General features: G+C 36.4%; 1 protein-coding gene across 3 annotated transcripts in view; it reads right to left on the minus strand.

Annotated features, from left to right (window-relative positions):
- The window catches only part of GSTCD (glutathione S-transferase C-terminal domain containing), a 138,723-nt gene that overhangs the window by 109,195 nt on the left and 10,696 nt on the right, over positions 1 to 18,832 (minus strand). For 2 of the 3 annotated variants that reach the window (XM_039255608.1, XM_039255609.1), the window contains exons 2-4: positions 12,476 to 12,913; positions 11,422 to 11,871; positions 3,274 to 3,525 (exon numbers count right to left, since the gene is read on the minus strand). In XM_039255608.1, the coding sequence (XP_039111539.1) occupies positions 3,274 to 3,525; positions 11,422 to 11,871; positions 12,476 to 12,913 (1,140 nt within the window). Of the gene's footprint in view, positions 1 to 3,273; positions 3,526 to 11,421; positions 11,872 to 12,475; positions 12,914 to 13,733; positions 13,804 to 18,832 lie in introns of those variants that run through there. The other variant, XM_039255611.1, reaches the window with a different exon arrangement.

An 18,832-nucleotide genomic window follows, 5' to 3' on the forward strand; every position in this document is an offset into this window, starting at 1 on the left:
AATATCATATGTTTGCACGTATAGGAGGATTAGGAGGAACTTGACGGAGGAACAAGGGGGAGAAGAAGGGCGGAAATGGTGGGGGAAAGGGAGAGAGGCAAACCATGAGAGACTCTTGAATGCTGACAAAAACTGAGGACTGAAGGAGGGGGGGGGAGGGGGGGAGGGGCATAGAGGAGGACACTTATGGGGATGAGCACTGAGTGTTATGTGGAAACTAATTTGACAATAAACTATTTGTAAAAACAAAACAAAAAAAAATTCACTGATAAAAAAAAAAAAAGAATTTAAGGCCCTTGAAGGCAGTCTAATTTGCTTTTCATATATCCCACATTCAATACAAGGACTAAACATATACATTTCTTGGACTAACAGAATAAATAAATTTAAAACCTTTGGAGACTAAGGGAAATTTTGGAGGTAAGAGTATACCAAAGAAAAAAGAAGGAAAAAGTGAGATGTGAGTATTCCTAAGAAATACTTCACTATTTTATACTTCTACTTGGCACCAATTTCATTTGTCCTCATGTAACTGGCACAAAATACTGTGACTACAGAAAAATTAAAAGTTACGATATAAATAAAATAAATTCACATATATTATTTTGATACAGTATTCACTGTTTTTCAAATGTATGATAATAATTCACTAGTAAGTAGCAGAAACAATGTCCTGGTAAAAAGTAACATTTATTGTTTCTAATATATACTATCAAATTTGAAGTAAATGAAAATAGAAATTTTAACTTATTTTCAGGTTTGAACTTTTTTTAAAAAATTTTTTATTTTTATTCGAGAGAGAGAGAGAGTACCCGAGTAGGGGAGAGGGGGAGAGGGAGAAAAAATCTTAAGGAGGTTTCACTCTCAGCAAGGAGTCCTGCAAGGCTTGATCCCAGGATCCTGGGATCATGACCTGAGCCAAAATCAAGGGTCAGACCCTCAAACAATTGAGCCACCCAGTCATCTTTTTTAAATTGTTGATGTAATGTCCCAGTCATTTTTTATATAACCGTAAGATTTGAAATCAGAAAGAATCCCACAGAGTATCTACTACACTCTCCTAATTTATAAATGGAGAAATTAAGGCCCTTTGGTTAAACAACATACTGATAGTCATAAGGTTAGCTTAGTTACAAAGCTGGAACTAGAATTCAAGTTACCTGGTCTGTAGTAGTCTTTCCATGGACTGTTCCTAAGCCAATGAGTGAGACTGGTTAAGATAACTATGTCAGACCTATTCCTGAGAAACATGGAACTCTCTGACCGCTGATTTGGGTTCAAGGATGCCCCACTGGCTTGCCAAAACTTTCTTAGACCCGCACTAAAGTCTAAAACTTTTCTAACCCAGTCTTCCTTTCTTTCCTGACTCATGTACAAGGGTCAAACCTGCATCACAGACTGAAGGCTCTCCCAGTCTCCCTTGTCTCCCTCCCCACTTTACCTCACAGATTTCCCTCAGTAGACCTCTTGCACATCTAACCCTGTCTTGGAGTCTGCTCAGGGGCCTGAACTAACACATCCTCTGTAAATTAAAAATTAAGGATTCTTTTATATATTTTTATGTTATTATAAGACAGCTTATTTTTACAATTGCTTGTTAATTTTTCCTGAATTTAAATTTGTTTTTTATTTCTCATTGTTTATAAATATTTTTAAGATGTATAAAATACAAATGTTTTTCCTAACGTCATTTTATTGCCTGAAAAGCATAGGTAGAAAAATCTGAAGTCTGAATTTTTCATTCAAGACTGTGTAACTGTGAATTAAAAGCAGATTTTTGGTTTGTTGAAATTTTTAAAATTAGTATTTTATTTGCTTAATTTTGTTAAAAAGTTTTTAATGTTTATTTATTTTTGAGAGAGAAGGAAAGTGTAAGCAGGAGTGGGGCAGAGAGAGAGGGAGACAGAGGACCTGCAGTGGGCTCCATGCTGAAAGCAGCGAGCCTGATGTGGGGCTCGAAATCATGAACTGTGGGATCATGACCCGAGCTGAAGGTGGACACTTAACCAAATGAGCCACCCAGGTGCCCCCAAAATCAGTATTTTAATACAAAGCAAATTACTCTCCTGCTGATCCTTTATTTCAAGAAACTCAGGAAGTGAACTTGAGATCCCTACACAGTAGAGCCATCTGATCAAGACACATCGAACTTTGGACATGCCTTGATATCTTCTTCTAAATTCAACTAAATAATCATATTTCATTGTTTCATCACTAAGCTAAGAAAACTGAAAAGATAGGGGTGGGGGTCACTACTACAATCTTGTTCTTTTCTAATTGAGCAAACTCTATTAATGATAGAACTCAGATGCTTCCTAACCAAAGTGGAGAAATATAATAAATATGTTTCCAGTACAACTCAGATGAACAGCTCAAATTACTTCCTGATTTTTCCTCTATTCAAACAAATCTTCAAATAGCTGAAGCTAAAAGCAAAATATTTTTTGTAAATTGTTTAGGATGACAGAGAAAAGAAAGCCTATTGGAGAGAACTTGTACAACTAGTATTATTAGAAACAAATTTTGCTGCAAAGAGAGAAATATAAATTATATGTGTTATTCTATTAAAAGGCATTAAAATAGGGGTGCCCAGGCAGCTCTTGATTTCAGCTCAGGTTGTAATCTCACAGTTTGTGAGACAGGGCCACATGTTGGGCTCTTTGCTGACAGTGCAGAGTCTGCCTGGGATTCTCTTTCTCTCTCTTTCTGTCTCCTACCCCTCCCCTGCTTGCACTTACTCTGTCTCTCTCAAACATAAATAAACATTTTTTTAAAAGGCATTAAAATAAAAAGTAAAAACAAAATGCAAAGAACTAAAAAAAATCTTAAATTTAGGCAAAACCTTAGAAAGTAAATTGATATGTTTTCATATTCTTTAACTTCAAACCACCATCTCAAAATTTAAAAACCGAGGCCAAAACCTTGCAACAGAAAAACATCAGGTTAAAACAATACATTTGACCAGATGAGATATGACCTTGACCAATGTCTTGAATATAAAAAGACAAGTTTTGAGAAAAATACTTTTAAAAAATACATATTCTGACTTACTTGGCTCTAAAGACACATACTATTAAAAATCTTCAGTGATACCTCACTTACATGCAAAGACATAGAAATATAAATTGGTCAAGGGTGATGTAAAATGGCTACAAATAAAATTTAAAACAAAAGTGATATCAATAAATGATTACAATTTGGGGTAGAATGCTCAGCAACATTATATCACATGGAAGTTTTCAAAGAAAATGTGGATAAAAACATTTTAAGTACCATTAACTTGGTCATAGTGGGTCTTGGTCCTCCTAAAAATGAAGCGTCATTTTGCTCCTCTACACCTGGGACCTCACTTAAGTTTGCATCTTGTTCATTCGAGGTGGTCAGCAACTCTGGTAAATGGAGAAACTGGATCCCACACTGAGAAGCTGCTGCTTTTACTCTTGGCACTTCCTGAATCCTCTGGTACCAAGCAGCCAGCAATGGAAATTCTATCAGCTTTTCAGAAAGTTTCTTGCAGATAATTGCCTAGGCAGACAAAGAACAAAACACACTATTCTATATTTTTTAACAGCCATATTGAGGTTAACTTTACATACCATAAAATTCACACATTTTAAGTGATCAGCTCAATGAGTTTTAGTAAATTTATACAGTTGTGCAACCACCACCCCAATTCAGGATTAGAGCACTTATGTCACACCAAAAATTTCCATTATGACCACACCTGCAGTCAATCTCTGCTTCCCCATTTAGTTGTAAGCAACCACCGATCTCCTTTCCATGCCTATAATTTGCCTTTTCTAGTATTTCATATAAGTGGAACCAGAAACTGTGTCTTTTTTCACTTAGCATTAAGTTTTTGAGGTTCATCTATGTAGTTGCATTTGTTTAGTAGTTTGTTTCTTCTTATTCTAAGTCCTAGTCACTGTGTGGAATAAAATATTTTGTTCATCCATTTACCAGCTGATGGACATTTGCATTGTTTCCAGTTATTGGTAGTTATAAATAATGTTGCTATACAAACTCATGGACCAGTGTTTGTGTGGGAATGTTTTTCATTTCTTAGGAGTAGATAGTAGGAGCCACGTTGCTAGGTTATACGGAAACTGTGCTTAACTTCCAAAGAAACTGCCTAACTCTTCTCCCTGATGGCTGTACCATTTTATATCCCTACTAGGAATGCATGGAGGTTATTTTCTCCAAATCTTGCCAATGATAGGCCTTGTCAGTCTCTTTTATTTTAACTATTCTAGTGGATGTACAGTAGTATCTCGTTGTGAATTTTTTTGCATTTCCCTAGAACTGATGATGTTGAGCTCCATGTGCTTCTTTGCCATTCAAAGTATCTCTGGTGAATGTATGAGAGTTATATAATTAGCAGTTATAGAGATGGCATAGAAGTTACAGAGATGGTAAGCAAGTATATGAAAAATGTAAATCATTTATACCATTAGAGAAATGCAAATTAAAACAAGGAGATACCACTACACACGTCTTAGAATGGTGAAGAGGCAAAATCTGACAAAAGCAAATGATGGCGAGGATGGGGAGCAACAGGAACTCTCATTTGCTGCTGGTAGGAATCAAAATGCAACAGCCACTGTGAAAGGCAATTTGGCGACTCCTTACAAAGCTCACCATATGATCCAGCAATTGAACTCCAAATAAGTTGAAAACTTATGTCCATGTAAAAACCTGCACATAGATGTTTATAGCCAAAACTTGGAAGCAACCAAGATGTTCTTCAGTAGGTGAATGGATACATAATCTGTGGTACATCCAAACAATAAAATATTATTCAGTGCTAAAAAGAAATGAACTCATCAAGCCATAAAAAGACATAGAGGAACACTAAAAACACATTACTAAGTGAAAGAAGCCAATCTGAAGGGCTATATACCATATAATTTGAAACATACGACATTCTGGAAAAGATAAAACTATGAAGGCAGTAAAAGAGTAGTGATTGTCAGGGATTAGGAGAGAGGGATGAATAGGTAGAGTACAGATTTTTAGGGTTGTAAAACTATTCTGTGTGATACAATAATGATGGATGCATGTCATACATTTGTCAAAATCCAGAGAATGTACAACCTGAAGAGTGAACCCTAATATAAAATATGGATTGGGTTATAGTAATGTTTTAATATAGGTTCATCAGTTTAATAAATGTACCACTCTGATGGAGGATTTTAATAGTAGAGGAGACTGTGTATATGGGGACAGACAGTATATGGGAATTTTCTGTACATTCTGCTGTATTTTACTGTGAACTTAGAGCTACCCTAAAAAAGAAAGTCTACTTTTTAAAGATATATTTAAAATCAAAACATAGTATTTAGATAAAAAGACTGACAAAGGACTAATGTCTTACAAAGAAGAAGAGGCTCAAAAGGTATTTGTGAATTACTTGAATAATAATAATAAATATTACATACACACAAACTAAGAATGTATTCACATACTGACTATCCTTTAAGTAAAAAAAAAAAGTAATGGGAAAAACCCATACTTAGCAGAAAAAGGACAAAAAATGTGAATGGATTATTCCAAGAGAATCAATAAAAATAACATGACAACATTTGAAATGTTACAATGGAAAACCATCTTGGAAAACTTTGTTATCTTGTATTCAAGTTTATATCATCTTTCATTGGTAGTATATTTTTTATACCTCTCTAAAAACTTTTCCTTAATCAACTTCCTTCAAACCTGGAAACTCCTTCCTCTATAATTCATGGTCCAGAACATATTCCACTGTTCCAGACCATCATATTTCTTAAGTTCTCAACACACTGAATATAGAGAGTAAAAGGGCACTGCGTGGTCAAAAACCTGAGATACTTAATACATACTTATTTATGAAAATTAGCTTAAGTGGTCAATAGAGGAAGAATTAAAATATGTCGAAGTGTTGACTTCCTCAAAGTTAATTATGTAATACTTTTAAATGATTATAATTTAATGTCTACAGAGAGTTTATTTGGTGTCTTTTGAGGAATCTCAATGGAAATTATGCACTCACTGGATAAGTGTGGAAAGGAGAAAAATGGAGAGGCTGTACTCTTATTTTAATAGCGATTCAAAGGTGTTTTGTTTTTTTTTTTAAGTGACTCCTTCTTCCCTGAATGCATGACATGATAACACAGAAGCAAGGCACTATTACTTGACAATAATGTAAGAAAACTGTCAGGACTATATTTTTAAAAAAGACTTGATGGATTAAGGAGGAAATTTCACTGAAGTAAAATGGTAAAAAGATAAAAGTTACAATTATAAATATATAGAGGTAAAAAGATAACTAGCATCATTTACAGGGCAATTTTTATAACATAGCACTTATAGTAAGGCTTTTATTTAAATTAGAAAATGTAAAACCATTCCTCCTGATTTAAATTATCTTTTTGTTTTCTCTTGTCCAGATGTTTTTTCCCTACCATTACCACCAAACTTCAATTTCTTTAAAAAATAGAATGTTCTTGCTTCTTTTTGAGGCACTGAATGTTGTTTCCATAGAAACAGTAATAACATCACAAACAGATTATGACTGGTGATTATGCACAAATAGACAAATACAAAGGTCAAATCAAGAAAATCTTGACACATATAATTAACAATAATCAATACCAAAGCAGAAGCCAGAAAGGACAGAAAAGGAATAAAAAATTCACATGCATCTATATTTTAGTTTATTTTAACTGGACTTTAAATAAGCATAAGTAATTGATTATAAAGGCAGGCCTTATGTCTAACTCTTTTTTATATAGCAAGGACTTAAAACACTGCCTTGCAAATAACAATAACTCTGCTGAGTGAACAAATGATCAAGGAACTACACATTAGCTTCAAAGAATAATTTCCTAAATTTTTTTTTCAAACAGCTGTTTATGACCCTTGAGTGACTTGCAAAATCAACATAGGTTTAAAAATGACATAAAATAGAAAATATCAGAGTAAGCAGCATGTAGTAAGGTGGAATACTTTATATAATACTTATAGGTATATTTAATGTATATAAGATATATATTTGTATAAGTATACTCAATCACCTTGTAAAATGCATTTTTTATTGTGAATTAAAGTAAAAAAAAAGTTCGAAATATACTGTCGAAATGGTACTCAGGGAGCCAATTTATAATTCTCACCAAAATTCTTAATTGCCTGAAAATAGCTTATGTGATAAGGGAACTGAGCTTAAGTCATTATAAAAATTAATCACTTAAGAAATGTTCTCATTTCTTCACCTTTCCTTTCCTCTCCTTGGTAGTGATTTATTCTTATTTGTTAGATGCATACGGCATCTTTGCTTCCATTTGAAAATAAGTTGTGATTAAGTAACAATAATTCATGTTTAAAAGAAATTGAGAAGTTTTACTCTGCATGACAGGTCATCTCATTTAATCAGCATGCCAGGCTGCCCTGCTAATATCCAGGCAGCTCAGGAGGTACTGAAGCACATTCATTACACTCAAGGAGATATATTTAAGGAAGTGGCTAGTGAAAAATGTGTGAGATGAAAATTATATGTGTTCCTAAGAAATGATTTTAAAAAGTTACCTGCCTGATAAGATCAAAACCATTATAAATATCATAATTACTTAAAGACAAGAAAGTGAGATCATTTATTCTTAAACTAATAAATAAAGAATGATTGCTACCAAGAGCACAAAATGAAAGCTAATGGCTTTGTAGTTAATTGTAATAAAGGGCAGCAAAATTTGTCTGGAGAGTAGCGAGATGTTACATCTATCTTAAATATCTCCTCCACTGCATCACTTTCCTATCACCTATTATATAAAATGTTTTGTACTTTATATCACTTCTTTAGCCATGTTTACTCTTTTGGAAACATGTCATAACAAATACATGTTTAGGTAAGCAGTGTAAGCAGTAAACAATCTATCTAAATGGAAATATAATCCCAATTCTGTATTTTTTTACTTATAGATTAGAACTGGTGGGTTACTAAAACTGAAAACTCTTGGGGCACCTGGGTGGCTTAGTTGGTTAAGCGTCCAACTTCGGCTTAGGTCATGATCTCACAGTTTGTGAGTTTGAGCCCCGCTTCAGGCTTTCTGCTGTCAGCACAGAGCCTCTTTCAGATCCTCTGTCTCCCATTCTCTCTGCTACTCCCTCTCTTTCAAAAATAAGCAAACATTAAAAAAAAAAAAAAACTTAAATTCTTAAGGACCTAATGCATAGGAGAGGATATAGAATGCACACATTAACCACTAAATAAGTGGTATCCATGTTTTTTGCAATGTGCCAGCCAATAATGAGATTCCCATTTTATCCCTACTTTTATGTCAATGGAGACAGTGAATGAGATATTTAATATAGGTACTTTGGCTTAAAAATAAATTTCTACAATAATTTTACATTAGTAATAAATGTGTCATACTTTTTAAAAACTCAATTCAAAGCTTTAGAGTTAGCATGTAAAAGGTTAAATCACAAGTATTCAATTTACAAAAAATATTTTATAAACTGGCAAATTTTGTCTTATAGGGGTAGAATAATCTTTTTTTTTTTTTTTGAGGGGGCGCAAGTAAGAGAGGAGCAGAGAGAGAATCCCAGGAGAGGGAGAGAGGGGATGAGAGGGAGGGAGGGAGAGAAAGAGAGAGAGAGAGAAGAGGCTCGCCCAAAGTGGGGCTTATGTTTTACCCGAAGCGGGGCTCGTGCTCACCCCAAGTGGGCACAAGCTCACTGGATGTGGAACTTGAACTCATGAACCATAAGATCATGACCTGAGCTAAAGTCAGATGATTAACAGCTGAGCTGCCCAGGTGCCCAGGAAATTTAGATAAATTAGAAAAATTTAGATAAATTTTTAATTTTTTAGATAGATACTTGTTTATTAGCAGCAACTTAAAAATAACTATACAATTTCCTGGTATCAGGGAACAGCAGGGTTTTAGCTATTTATTGCTATTTCTCCCATATGGTTGCTATACTAACTATTAGAAGATGTTGGCAAATGACTTAAAGAGGGAAAACATAAAATCTATTCCTAAAACTTTCTGGAGAGGGTTTTGTCAGGCACCTTCTACAACAAAGTGCTGGGCTACTGAGTTAACTTTGCAAACTAATATGCACTGAAAAGGAAATGTTTGGGGCAGATTTAGACACAGCACCTCGGCCACTCTACTCACTACTGTTTTGCATCTTTGACTTTATTCTGTTTAACGGAACTGTGTATTTTCCCTAGCTCTTCTAATTTTGACCTCTGGTATTCCAAAATTTGACTTAGCAAAACTGACTTCTCTTTTATGTTTTTGGCCTTATTCCTGTGGCCAAATATCCCTGCTCTAGGTTTGGTTCTATGTTTCTGATCCAAACTTAGTAACTTAACTTTCATTCCTGACCATGAACTTGATCCTGATTCTGATCATTTAAAATGATCACTCCATCACCTCAATGTGTATTACTGCAAGCATAAAGGTTCTCCATCATAGCCACTACCTGAACTGCTTTATAACCCAAGATGACTTAAAGGAGGAAAATAAACATAACAGAAATAATATCAAGGCTTTGGCAAAGAAAGATTAAACCCTGAAAGAAACTATACAGATCCAAGATAAATACAAGCAAAGGAAAATATTGTTGAGAATTAGTTTACATATAAATGCCAAAAGAGAAAAATGGAATCATAGAATATGTGTAATAAAGAAGGCTGAGTGTATAAGTTTTCCCCTGTTTTAAACTAAGAACAGAGCTCTTCAGTAGTATTAGGTAAATTTACTCAGTATTGGCTAGTAGATGTCCTACCTGAATGGAAAGGGTGAAAAAAATCTCTCTCAATTAAAAATACTTCAGCCTCAATTGATCCTAATTAGGTAAATAGTATGTAAATTAAGCTAAAATCATACACAAACTAGCTGAAACTGGATGTTTGGATAATGATCTAAGTCAACTTCATACAGATAAATCCAGTTTTATATTTGTTTTGTTGAGTTTGAAAGCAGATACTATCTTCTCTATCACTTTGTTTTATTTTCTTTGTACCACTTATTATTTAAAAAAAAATATATATCTATGTATATATTATTTGTTTGCTTGTTCATTTCCACCTTTCCCTACTAGAATACTAACTCCATGAGGGCCAGGATTTTATCTGTTTTGCTCATTACTCTATCTCCAGTGACTATTAACAGTGCCTGCTATATACAGTAGGCTTTTAATAAATTCTCAAATGAATAAATGAATGATGTGGCATTTTGATTCAATTCTTACAAAAGTGTAAACAAACACAGTTATCTGAGAGGGCCAAGAAGCCACAAACACCAACAGTATTTCATCATATGTATTCAAATGACTGGTCTAATGACCGATGTTGCTAATAAAGTGGAGGGTCAGGAGTAAGAGAATTTAGAAATCATTAGACTAGAAAAAAAAGTTGATGTTTTCTCCACACTGAGCTCTGTGGCTACTATGCAAACATGGACACTTAAAATGTTAATCAATATTTAAAGTTATTTTCGTTTCTAATCTTATTTTGTTTCTATTTGGGGGGTGGGGGAGGAAGAAATGTTCTTTAAGAAAATACCAATTGATTAATACCACCTAACTTATTAGTGGAGCAACAGCCTCTAAATAGATTTTCATTAGACATCTTTTCTCATTTGTCAGTAGAGATACCTGAAGTGTTGATATATGATATATGAGAATAAAATTTGATATCTGATTCCTTTTTAGGGGGAAGGGTGAAACACTTCCAAGCAAGAAAAATGCAGCTCTTAAAAGCCAAGTGGAAAGCTGCAGAGAGCTATAGCTTCCCATGTTCACTCTAATATTATTTTTACCTTGTTCTTTTTGGCTCTGCAGAGAGAAAAATAAACACACACACACACACACACACACACTCATACTAGGAAAGAACATTTTCCACTTATATTCTCCTACAACACTGAATAGCTACCTTCCATAATCCTGTAAGGAACAGAGAAGCATAGACAAAATGATAAAATATTTCTGATTTAATAATACCTAACATAATGCAATTAGTATTTTAAGGGGCTACTTAATTATAAAATATAACTGGCAAGATTTTTTTGGTGTTTTAATACTGGATCTTCTAATATATGAAGGGAATCACAAGAGCAATTTGAAATTAATCATCATAACGATTGTTAAATTTTAGCAACTCAAAATTAAAAGTCCTAATAATTACAGATATTTAATGAGAGCTTGCCATGTGCCAAACACTGTTCACACTTCACACACAAATTGTCATTTACTCCTCATACTGATCCTACTAGATAGGTACTATTATCTCTACTTCACAGATAAGAAAATGCAGACAGCTATTAATTACTTCCCTAGGAGCACAATGATAGCAAGAAATGGAATAGGGATGCAAGCCTAGGCAATTTCATAGACTCAGACTTACAGTGGAACGTATCCACTCTCGATAACCCTTACCAGAAAATGATGGATACAGGGCAAGAGCACGATATCTGCCAAAGTGAAGTACAGGCCTTCTGCAAACACATGCTCCAGGGGCGGAAGGTCAGACACTTTCGCTTTTCTGATGTGAGAGGGTTCCCTGTTGGTAGTAGCTGGTTCTTCGTACACTGTGAACTTTGAGAAAGCCACTTGCAGTTCCAGGCTCTTGGATGAAGAGTCCAACTCTTCAGATGTTTCTTGTCTATGGACCTGCCTAAGGGCAGGCCCACCCCCAGCAGCCTTCTGTTGCTTCAGCTTCTGCCGACGGAGTTTGTCATCGTTATGCACTCTAACGGGCTCACCGAGCTTTCGCTCTAGCTGTAGTATTTCTGCAGGGATAGTTGGGTGCTGGTCAGAAGACTCTTTGAGAAAATTCTCAATAGCTAAAGGGATGGTGAGTTCGCATAGCCTGGTCCACTGACTGACCTGCAAAACAAAACAAGACAAGAGATGAAAGGATTCTTTACTTTCAACGTAGCTTGAAGAAAACTTTCCCTTGGGAAACAAGACTGGTTTTGACAATTTAAGCCTTGAGCTAAACCACCCCTGGGCTAGGCTTGTATGCTATCAAAGTGTTTCAAAAGTGACAACACTAAACAACGGTTTAGCATTCCTATTCCTGGGAATACATGCTAATGTCCCGCATCCTCTTAATGAATAAATCCTTCCTTCCCAAAGCCTTCAAAGTCCATCCATCCCTAAAAAGCATGGTTTTCAAAGCAGTGCTACTGGAGCTCCTGTTCATGTGTAAAGTTTGTTTTCAAAATCCTCAATGGAATTAAAACAAAAGAAAAAAAAGAAGTCATTGTCTAGAAATAATGTCTCCAAACCTCACAAAAGAAATCTTAAATTCTTATTTCTCAACACTGCACCAAAATATTGGCATACATGAAGGGCTACTTTATTTCCTTGCTTACTATAGGTTTTTTAAGTAAACGCAATTTTAGCCTACTGCAGAAAGCTAAAATAAATGGTCGAGTGAGTGTTATCATTTTATGGCTTTAAATAACAGAAGGGGCCTTATACTTACTTCAGCACAGGCTTTCAAGCAAGTCTTCTTAAAACCCAGAAGTTCCAAAATTTCCTTCTTGGAAGAGTCAGCTTCATATGATTTCTGGATTATGTGCCTCAGCACAACTGCAAGTCCTGCTCTACAGAAATTGTCTGGTTTTTCTACTACTGCAGGTAAACAGCAATTCTGGACTATTGCTGGAAGCTCTTGCCTTGAAATAATCTGTATTTCAACATCCTGGGGGACTGCGTTTTTTAGCGAAATATCTGTGCTTTCTTCTGTGAGGACTAAGCCAACTTTGAAGATTTTGCAGTCACAGTATGATAACAAAAATAAAGTTACAGATGTGTGAAGAGGAAAGATGCAACCTTCTATTTGGTGAGAAAAGTCCAAGTATAGATATTCTTCTGTCAGACTTTTCTTAATGCCTTTCATTTTCCTCTTTCGTTGGGTCACCTGAAGGATAAATCAAAGTGGTTAATAGGCCTTAGGGTATAGTAATTTGGAAGCTGAAATAAAAGATGAATATTTTAAAACTTTTTCTAGAAATCAGCAAGGATTTGTGATAGATATGATTCCACAAGAATTTGTTCCTGGACTAAATAAATGGCTTCCAAAAGAAAGATTCCCACCCCATGCAATTAACTAGTCTTGGAGGTAATTTTACACGCCTTTAAAATAAGCATACCAAAGGGCGCCTGGGTGGCTCAGTCGGTTGAGCGTCCGACTTCAGCTCAGGTCATGATCTCACAGTTCATGGGTTCGAGCCCTGCGTCGGGCTCTGTGCTGACAGCAGGCTCAGAGCCTGGAGCCTGTTTCAGATTCTGTGTCTCCCTCTCTCTCTGACCCTCCTCTGCTCATGCTGTCTCTCTCTCTCAGAAATAAATAAAACATTAAAAAAATTTATAAAATGAGCATACCTCAGGTGCTTTGCCAATAGAACCCTCCCAATCAAGTACTTTGGGGTCTCACTACAGGTAATACAAACAAGAAATGAATAGGATAGGAAATAAGAAGTAACCAAGAATACTGGGAGCTGCCTGGAGAAGCTTTGCCATGCTGGTCCTCCAAGCAGCTGCTGTGTTATGACTACAATATAATAATGGGGAGAGGGTATATATATTCACTCCATCATGAGAAATAAATTCTCCTAAAGTAAGTGGGTTTTGACTATGACGAGCATGCTGAATCACAAGAGAAAAATATTTGAAGTTCCCCATATCTTAGATGTTGATAACCAAGATATCTCAAAGTTAACATGTCCAAAATCATTCACCTCCACACCCTAAGTATGCTCCTCATGTATCCTCTCCATGACAGTTAATGCAACACCATCTTTCTAGTTGTTCAGCCAAATACCTGGAGTCATTCTTAATTACTCTTTTTATTATTTTTTAATTTTTTTTTCTTTTTTTACTTCTGAAAGAGAAAGAGAGAGAGAGAGAGAGAGACAGCATGAACAGGGGAGGGTCAGAGAGAGAGGGAGACACAGAAGCTGAAACAGGCTCTAGGCTCTGAGCTGGCTGTCAGCACACAGCCCGATGCGAGGCTCGAACCCATGAACTGTGAGATCATGACTTGAGCCGAAGTTGGACGTTTAACCGACTGAGCCACCAGGTGCCCCTAATTACTCTTTTCTTTAACACCTTCATAACCAATCAATTTAAAACTTACTCTCATTCCTCAATATATATATATCTAAAATCTGTTTATTTCTATACCATCTTCATTGCTTCCATTGTAATCCAAGCCACAATCACCTCTCTTCTGAATTATAGCAGTTATCTTCTAACCCTGCTTTCCATCCTACCTCCCCCTCTCTTCTATTCTCAACAGAGCATCCAAAGTGATCTTGTTAAAAATGGAGTAGGATCAGGTCAATACTCTACTCAAACACTCCAATATCTTCCCATCCTATTCAGAGAAAAGGCAAAGCTCCTACAATGGACTACAAAGATCTCCTTGATCTGATCACTCAATACTCCAGCCAGAGCAGCTTGTTATTCCTTTAAAACACTAGATACACTCCCGCCTTTGGAATGGTTTCCAGTGCCTAGAACACACTGTCATCTCCTTCAGGTATTTACTTAAACGTCAGCTTCTTATTGAGATGATCCCTGGTTACTGTATTTAAGTTGAAAACTCCAAACCCCACCCTCACGGAAAAAAAAAAAACCTTTCTGTGCTTTTCTCCATACTTACTACTGTGGTAGCATACTATATATTTTGTTTCTCACAGGTAGATTGTTCCATGAGAGTAGAAATTTTGTTTTGTGTACCGCTCTGCCAAAAACAAAACCTGAATAAGATAGATGATAGATAGATAGATAGATAGATAGATAGATAGATAAAATCAAGAAGTATTTGTTGAATGAATGCATGGATGTGTACACACAGTTTATTTTAAAGATGCAGACATACACAATCTTGAGATCAAATTATTGATGGTGTTTTCGTCATATTTCTTAAGAATATTGTCAATCATGAGGACTCTGATTTCTGTTTCCTGGGTCTAAAATTCCCGTGTTCTAATCCATAAATCACAGTTCCAAAATTAACACTAGATGGCACTCTTTAAAAGCATTCACCATGGAAGCCTGTAATAGGAAGATGGTAGAGAAAAAATGATTTTAAAGGCCTTTAAAGAGTACACCTGAAACTCTTTCTTTTAAGTGTATTCTGAAATATTAGTGTACTCTGAAATTTAGGAAATCTTCAAACCCACTAAATTTCCTTTATATTTTAAATTCCTTAGTTTTTTCTTTTTAATCAAAAGGAAAACAAGTATCTTTAAGTGTCTTGGTCCTCAGCTTTTTTGTTAAAGAGCTAATAATTCATTATAACAAAGGGATATAGTTAGTAAAATACTTTCTTAGAGAACCTTTTGATACTGCAAGTAATCACTACTATTTTATTTTGTATTTCTTTTATTAAAACATAACAGATCTGCACGACGCTTTGTTACTTCTATAAAGGATTATCTAAGGAAGGGAGGCAAGATGGCAGAGAAGTGGGGAGCTCCGTACATTTCACTCGCCCCCATCTCTCAAACAGAGAAGGCCTGAAGCCATAGGAACCCTTACAGAATCCAGGAGTTTGGGAGGAAAAGGAGATAGAGTCCACTGAGAAAACCTTATAGCATGAGTGAGAACTGGGGAAGATAAAAATGGGCAGGGACTGGAGACACGGAGGGAAGGGAAGAAGCCCCCTTTGCAGGGAGCCGAGGTGAATCGAGGGGAAAAGAAAGAGTGGCTGAAACTGCTCAAGAAACTGTCCCTGTCCCTGGAGAAGAGAAAAACCTCGGATCGGGACACGGAGGGATCCAATTTCCAGCTGTCCAGCTGACCTTGAGCGGGACGCACTGGTCCCAGGCAACGCCAGGAGAAACTGCTCCTCTGCTCACCAGCTCGACCTGGAAGGGAAGCAGCGCGCCTGAAGCTGCTCCGCCACTCTTCTGGCTTGGCTCGATTCCCAGTGGGGAGGCGGCCAGTTTGAAACTGCTCAGAGGGACTCGGCCTGTGGATTTATATTTCAGACAGTATCAGTCGGGCGTGGGGACTAAGATCTGGAAATGAGGTGTGGCTTGGGACATAGAGCACAACCCACCTTGGCTATGCCCACGGCACAGAGAGAGCAGACCCAAAAGAGTGAGTTGCTTTCCACCAAGTTGGGACCTCAGGAAGCAGCCTGCAGGATGCAGTGGAGGCTAAGACCCACCTACATCAAACCACGCCCATTCCTGCTAAAGAGCTGGGTTTTTTGTTTTGTTTTGTTTTGTTTTTACCGGAGCCCAGGGCAAGACCAACATGGATGCACTACCGTGATTAATTCTAGATCAATTTTTTCTATTCAGATATATTTTCACTTGTCTCATTTGTATCCCTCCCGTCTGCCAGACTGGGCGCTCTGGTCACTGGTTTGCTTAAACAGTCACATTTAATCTATTCTTTAGATGTATACTGTACACCTCCACCACTACCTCTCTCTCTCTCTGGAGTAATCAGACTATATAGTTTCTCTGGGTAACATTATCTTCACATTTCTTTCTCCTCGTCTCTTACCATATTCTCCTCTTTCTCTCTCTGAATTAAGCCTCTTAGTCTCTCTGCCTGGTCATGTCTCTTGCAATTTCGCTCTTCCCCACCCTGTCATTTCTCTCTTTGTATATGCTCTTCTATCAGCACTGCATACACCCGGCTCTTTATTTATAGCTGGGAATCCAGTTTTATGCTTTTAGATTGTCCTTTGTCTTTTGGGTTTTTTCTTTCTTTTCTTCTTTTTTATTTTTTTATTTTTATTATTTGTTTTTTCTCCTTCCTCTTTATTTTTTCCCTTCTTTTTTTTTCTCTTTTTCTTTTTACCTTTCAGTTTGCATGTTTGTCAGATTTGTCTGTGTGTTTGTGTGCCTTTGTTCCATGTATGTTTGTCTGCCTGTTTTCTTTTTCAGGGCTACCTCAAGAAACAAGCCAAAGTACACATGGTGGAGAGTCCCAAATACCAGTACAAGTAGGGAAATAAAATGACCAAAGTCTCAACAAGAGAGACCAAGAGACACCATTCAAAGAACACTTCCTGAATGGACAGGCTCTGGACAGTCAAAGAGCTTTCTTTAATACAGCAGTACTCGCAGGTGCAGAGTGCATAACAAGCTTTTAAAACTAACAAGAGACAGAAAGCTAGCTAAAATGATGAAATGGAAGAAGTCTCCTCTAAAGAAATTACAGGAAGAAATGACAGGTAAAGAACTGCTCAAAACAGATATAAGCAGCATAACTGAATAAGAAATGAGAACAATAGTCATAAAATTCTTTGCTGGGCTTGAAAAAGGCATGGAAGACATCAGAGAAACTATTACTACAAAGACTATGGAGCTTAAAAATAATTGTGATGAATTAAAAAATGCTAAAATGAGATGCATAATAAAATGGAGGCATCCAATGCACAAATTGAAGAGGCAGAGAGAATAGGCGAATTAGAAGACACAATTATAGAAAAAGAGGAAGCTGAGAAAAAGAGAGATAACTGATCCAGGAACACAAAAGGAGGGTTCGAGAGCTGGGTGGTACAATCAAATGGAACAATATCCATATCATAGGAATCCCAGAAGAGGAAAGAGAGGGAAAGGTGCTGAAGGAGTCCTTGAACAAATTAGAGCAGAGAACTTCCCCAACCTGGGGAAGGAAACAGACATTGAAATCTAAGAGGCACAGAGAACTCCCCTCAGACGTAACTTGAATCGATCTTCTGCAGGACATATCATAGGGAAGCTAGCAAAATATAAGGACAAAGAGAGAATTCTGAAAGCAGCTAGGGATAAAACGGCCTTAACATACAAAGGAAGACCTATCAGATTGGTCACAGACCTATCTACTGAAACTTGGCAGGCCAAAAAGGAATGGTAGGAAATCTTCAATGTGATAAACAGAAAAAATATGTAGCCAAGAATCCTCTATCCAGCAAGCCTGTCATTCAGAATAGAAGGAGAGATAAAAGTCTTCCCAAATAAACAAAAATTGAAAGAATTCATCAAGACTAAACCAGCCTTACAAGAAATCCTGAGGGGGACTCAATGAGGGAAATGTTGCAAGGAGCACAAGGTACCAGAGACACCACCAAAAGCATGTATCCTACAAAGAACACAGTGACTCTAAACCCATATATTTCAAAAATAACACTGAATGTAAATGGACTAATGTTCCAATCAAAAGACATAAGGTAATAGGGTAGCAGAATGAATAAAAAACCAAAATCCATCTATTTTCTGTCTACAAGAAACTCATTTTAGACCTGAGGACACCTTCGGATTGAAAGCAAGGGGATGGAGAAATATATATCATGCTACTGGAAGTTAAAAGAAAGCTGGAGTAGCTATACTTATGTCAGACAAACTGGACTTTAAAGTAAAGGCAGTAACAAAGGATGAAGAAGGGCACTATATAATACTTACAGGGTCTATTCATCAGGAAGAGCTAAATGTCTACGCACCAAATACGGGAGCATCTAAATACATAAAACAATCACAAACAGAAACAATCTTATGGATAAGAATGTGCTAATAGCTGGGGGTTTTAATACTCCACTTACAGCAATGGATAGATCAACTAGACAGAAAATCACTAAAGAAACAATGGACTTGAATGACACATTGGACCACATGAACTTGACAGATCTATTTAGAACTCTACATCCTGAGGCCATGGAATTCACTTTCTTCTCAAGTGCGCATGGCACATTGTCCAAGATAGATCACATAGTGGGACAGAAAACAGCCCTCAATAAATATAAAAGAATTGGGATCACACCATGCTCACTTTCAGATCACAATGCTATGAAACTTAAAATCAACCATGGGAAGAAGTCTGGAAAACCTCCAAA

The sequence above is a fragment of the Hyaena hyaena genome, unplaced genomic scaffold (genome assembly GCF_003009895.1).
Source record: "Hyaena hyaena isolate Hyena2069 unplaced genomic scaffold, ASM300989v1 scaffold_535, whole genome shotgun sequence".
NCBI classification, from domain to species: domain Eukaryota; kingdom Metazoa; phylum Chordata; class Mammalia; order Carnivora; family Hyaenidae; genus Hyaena; species Hyaena hyaena.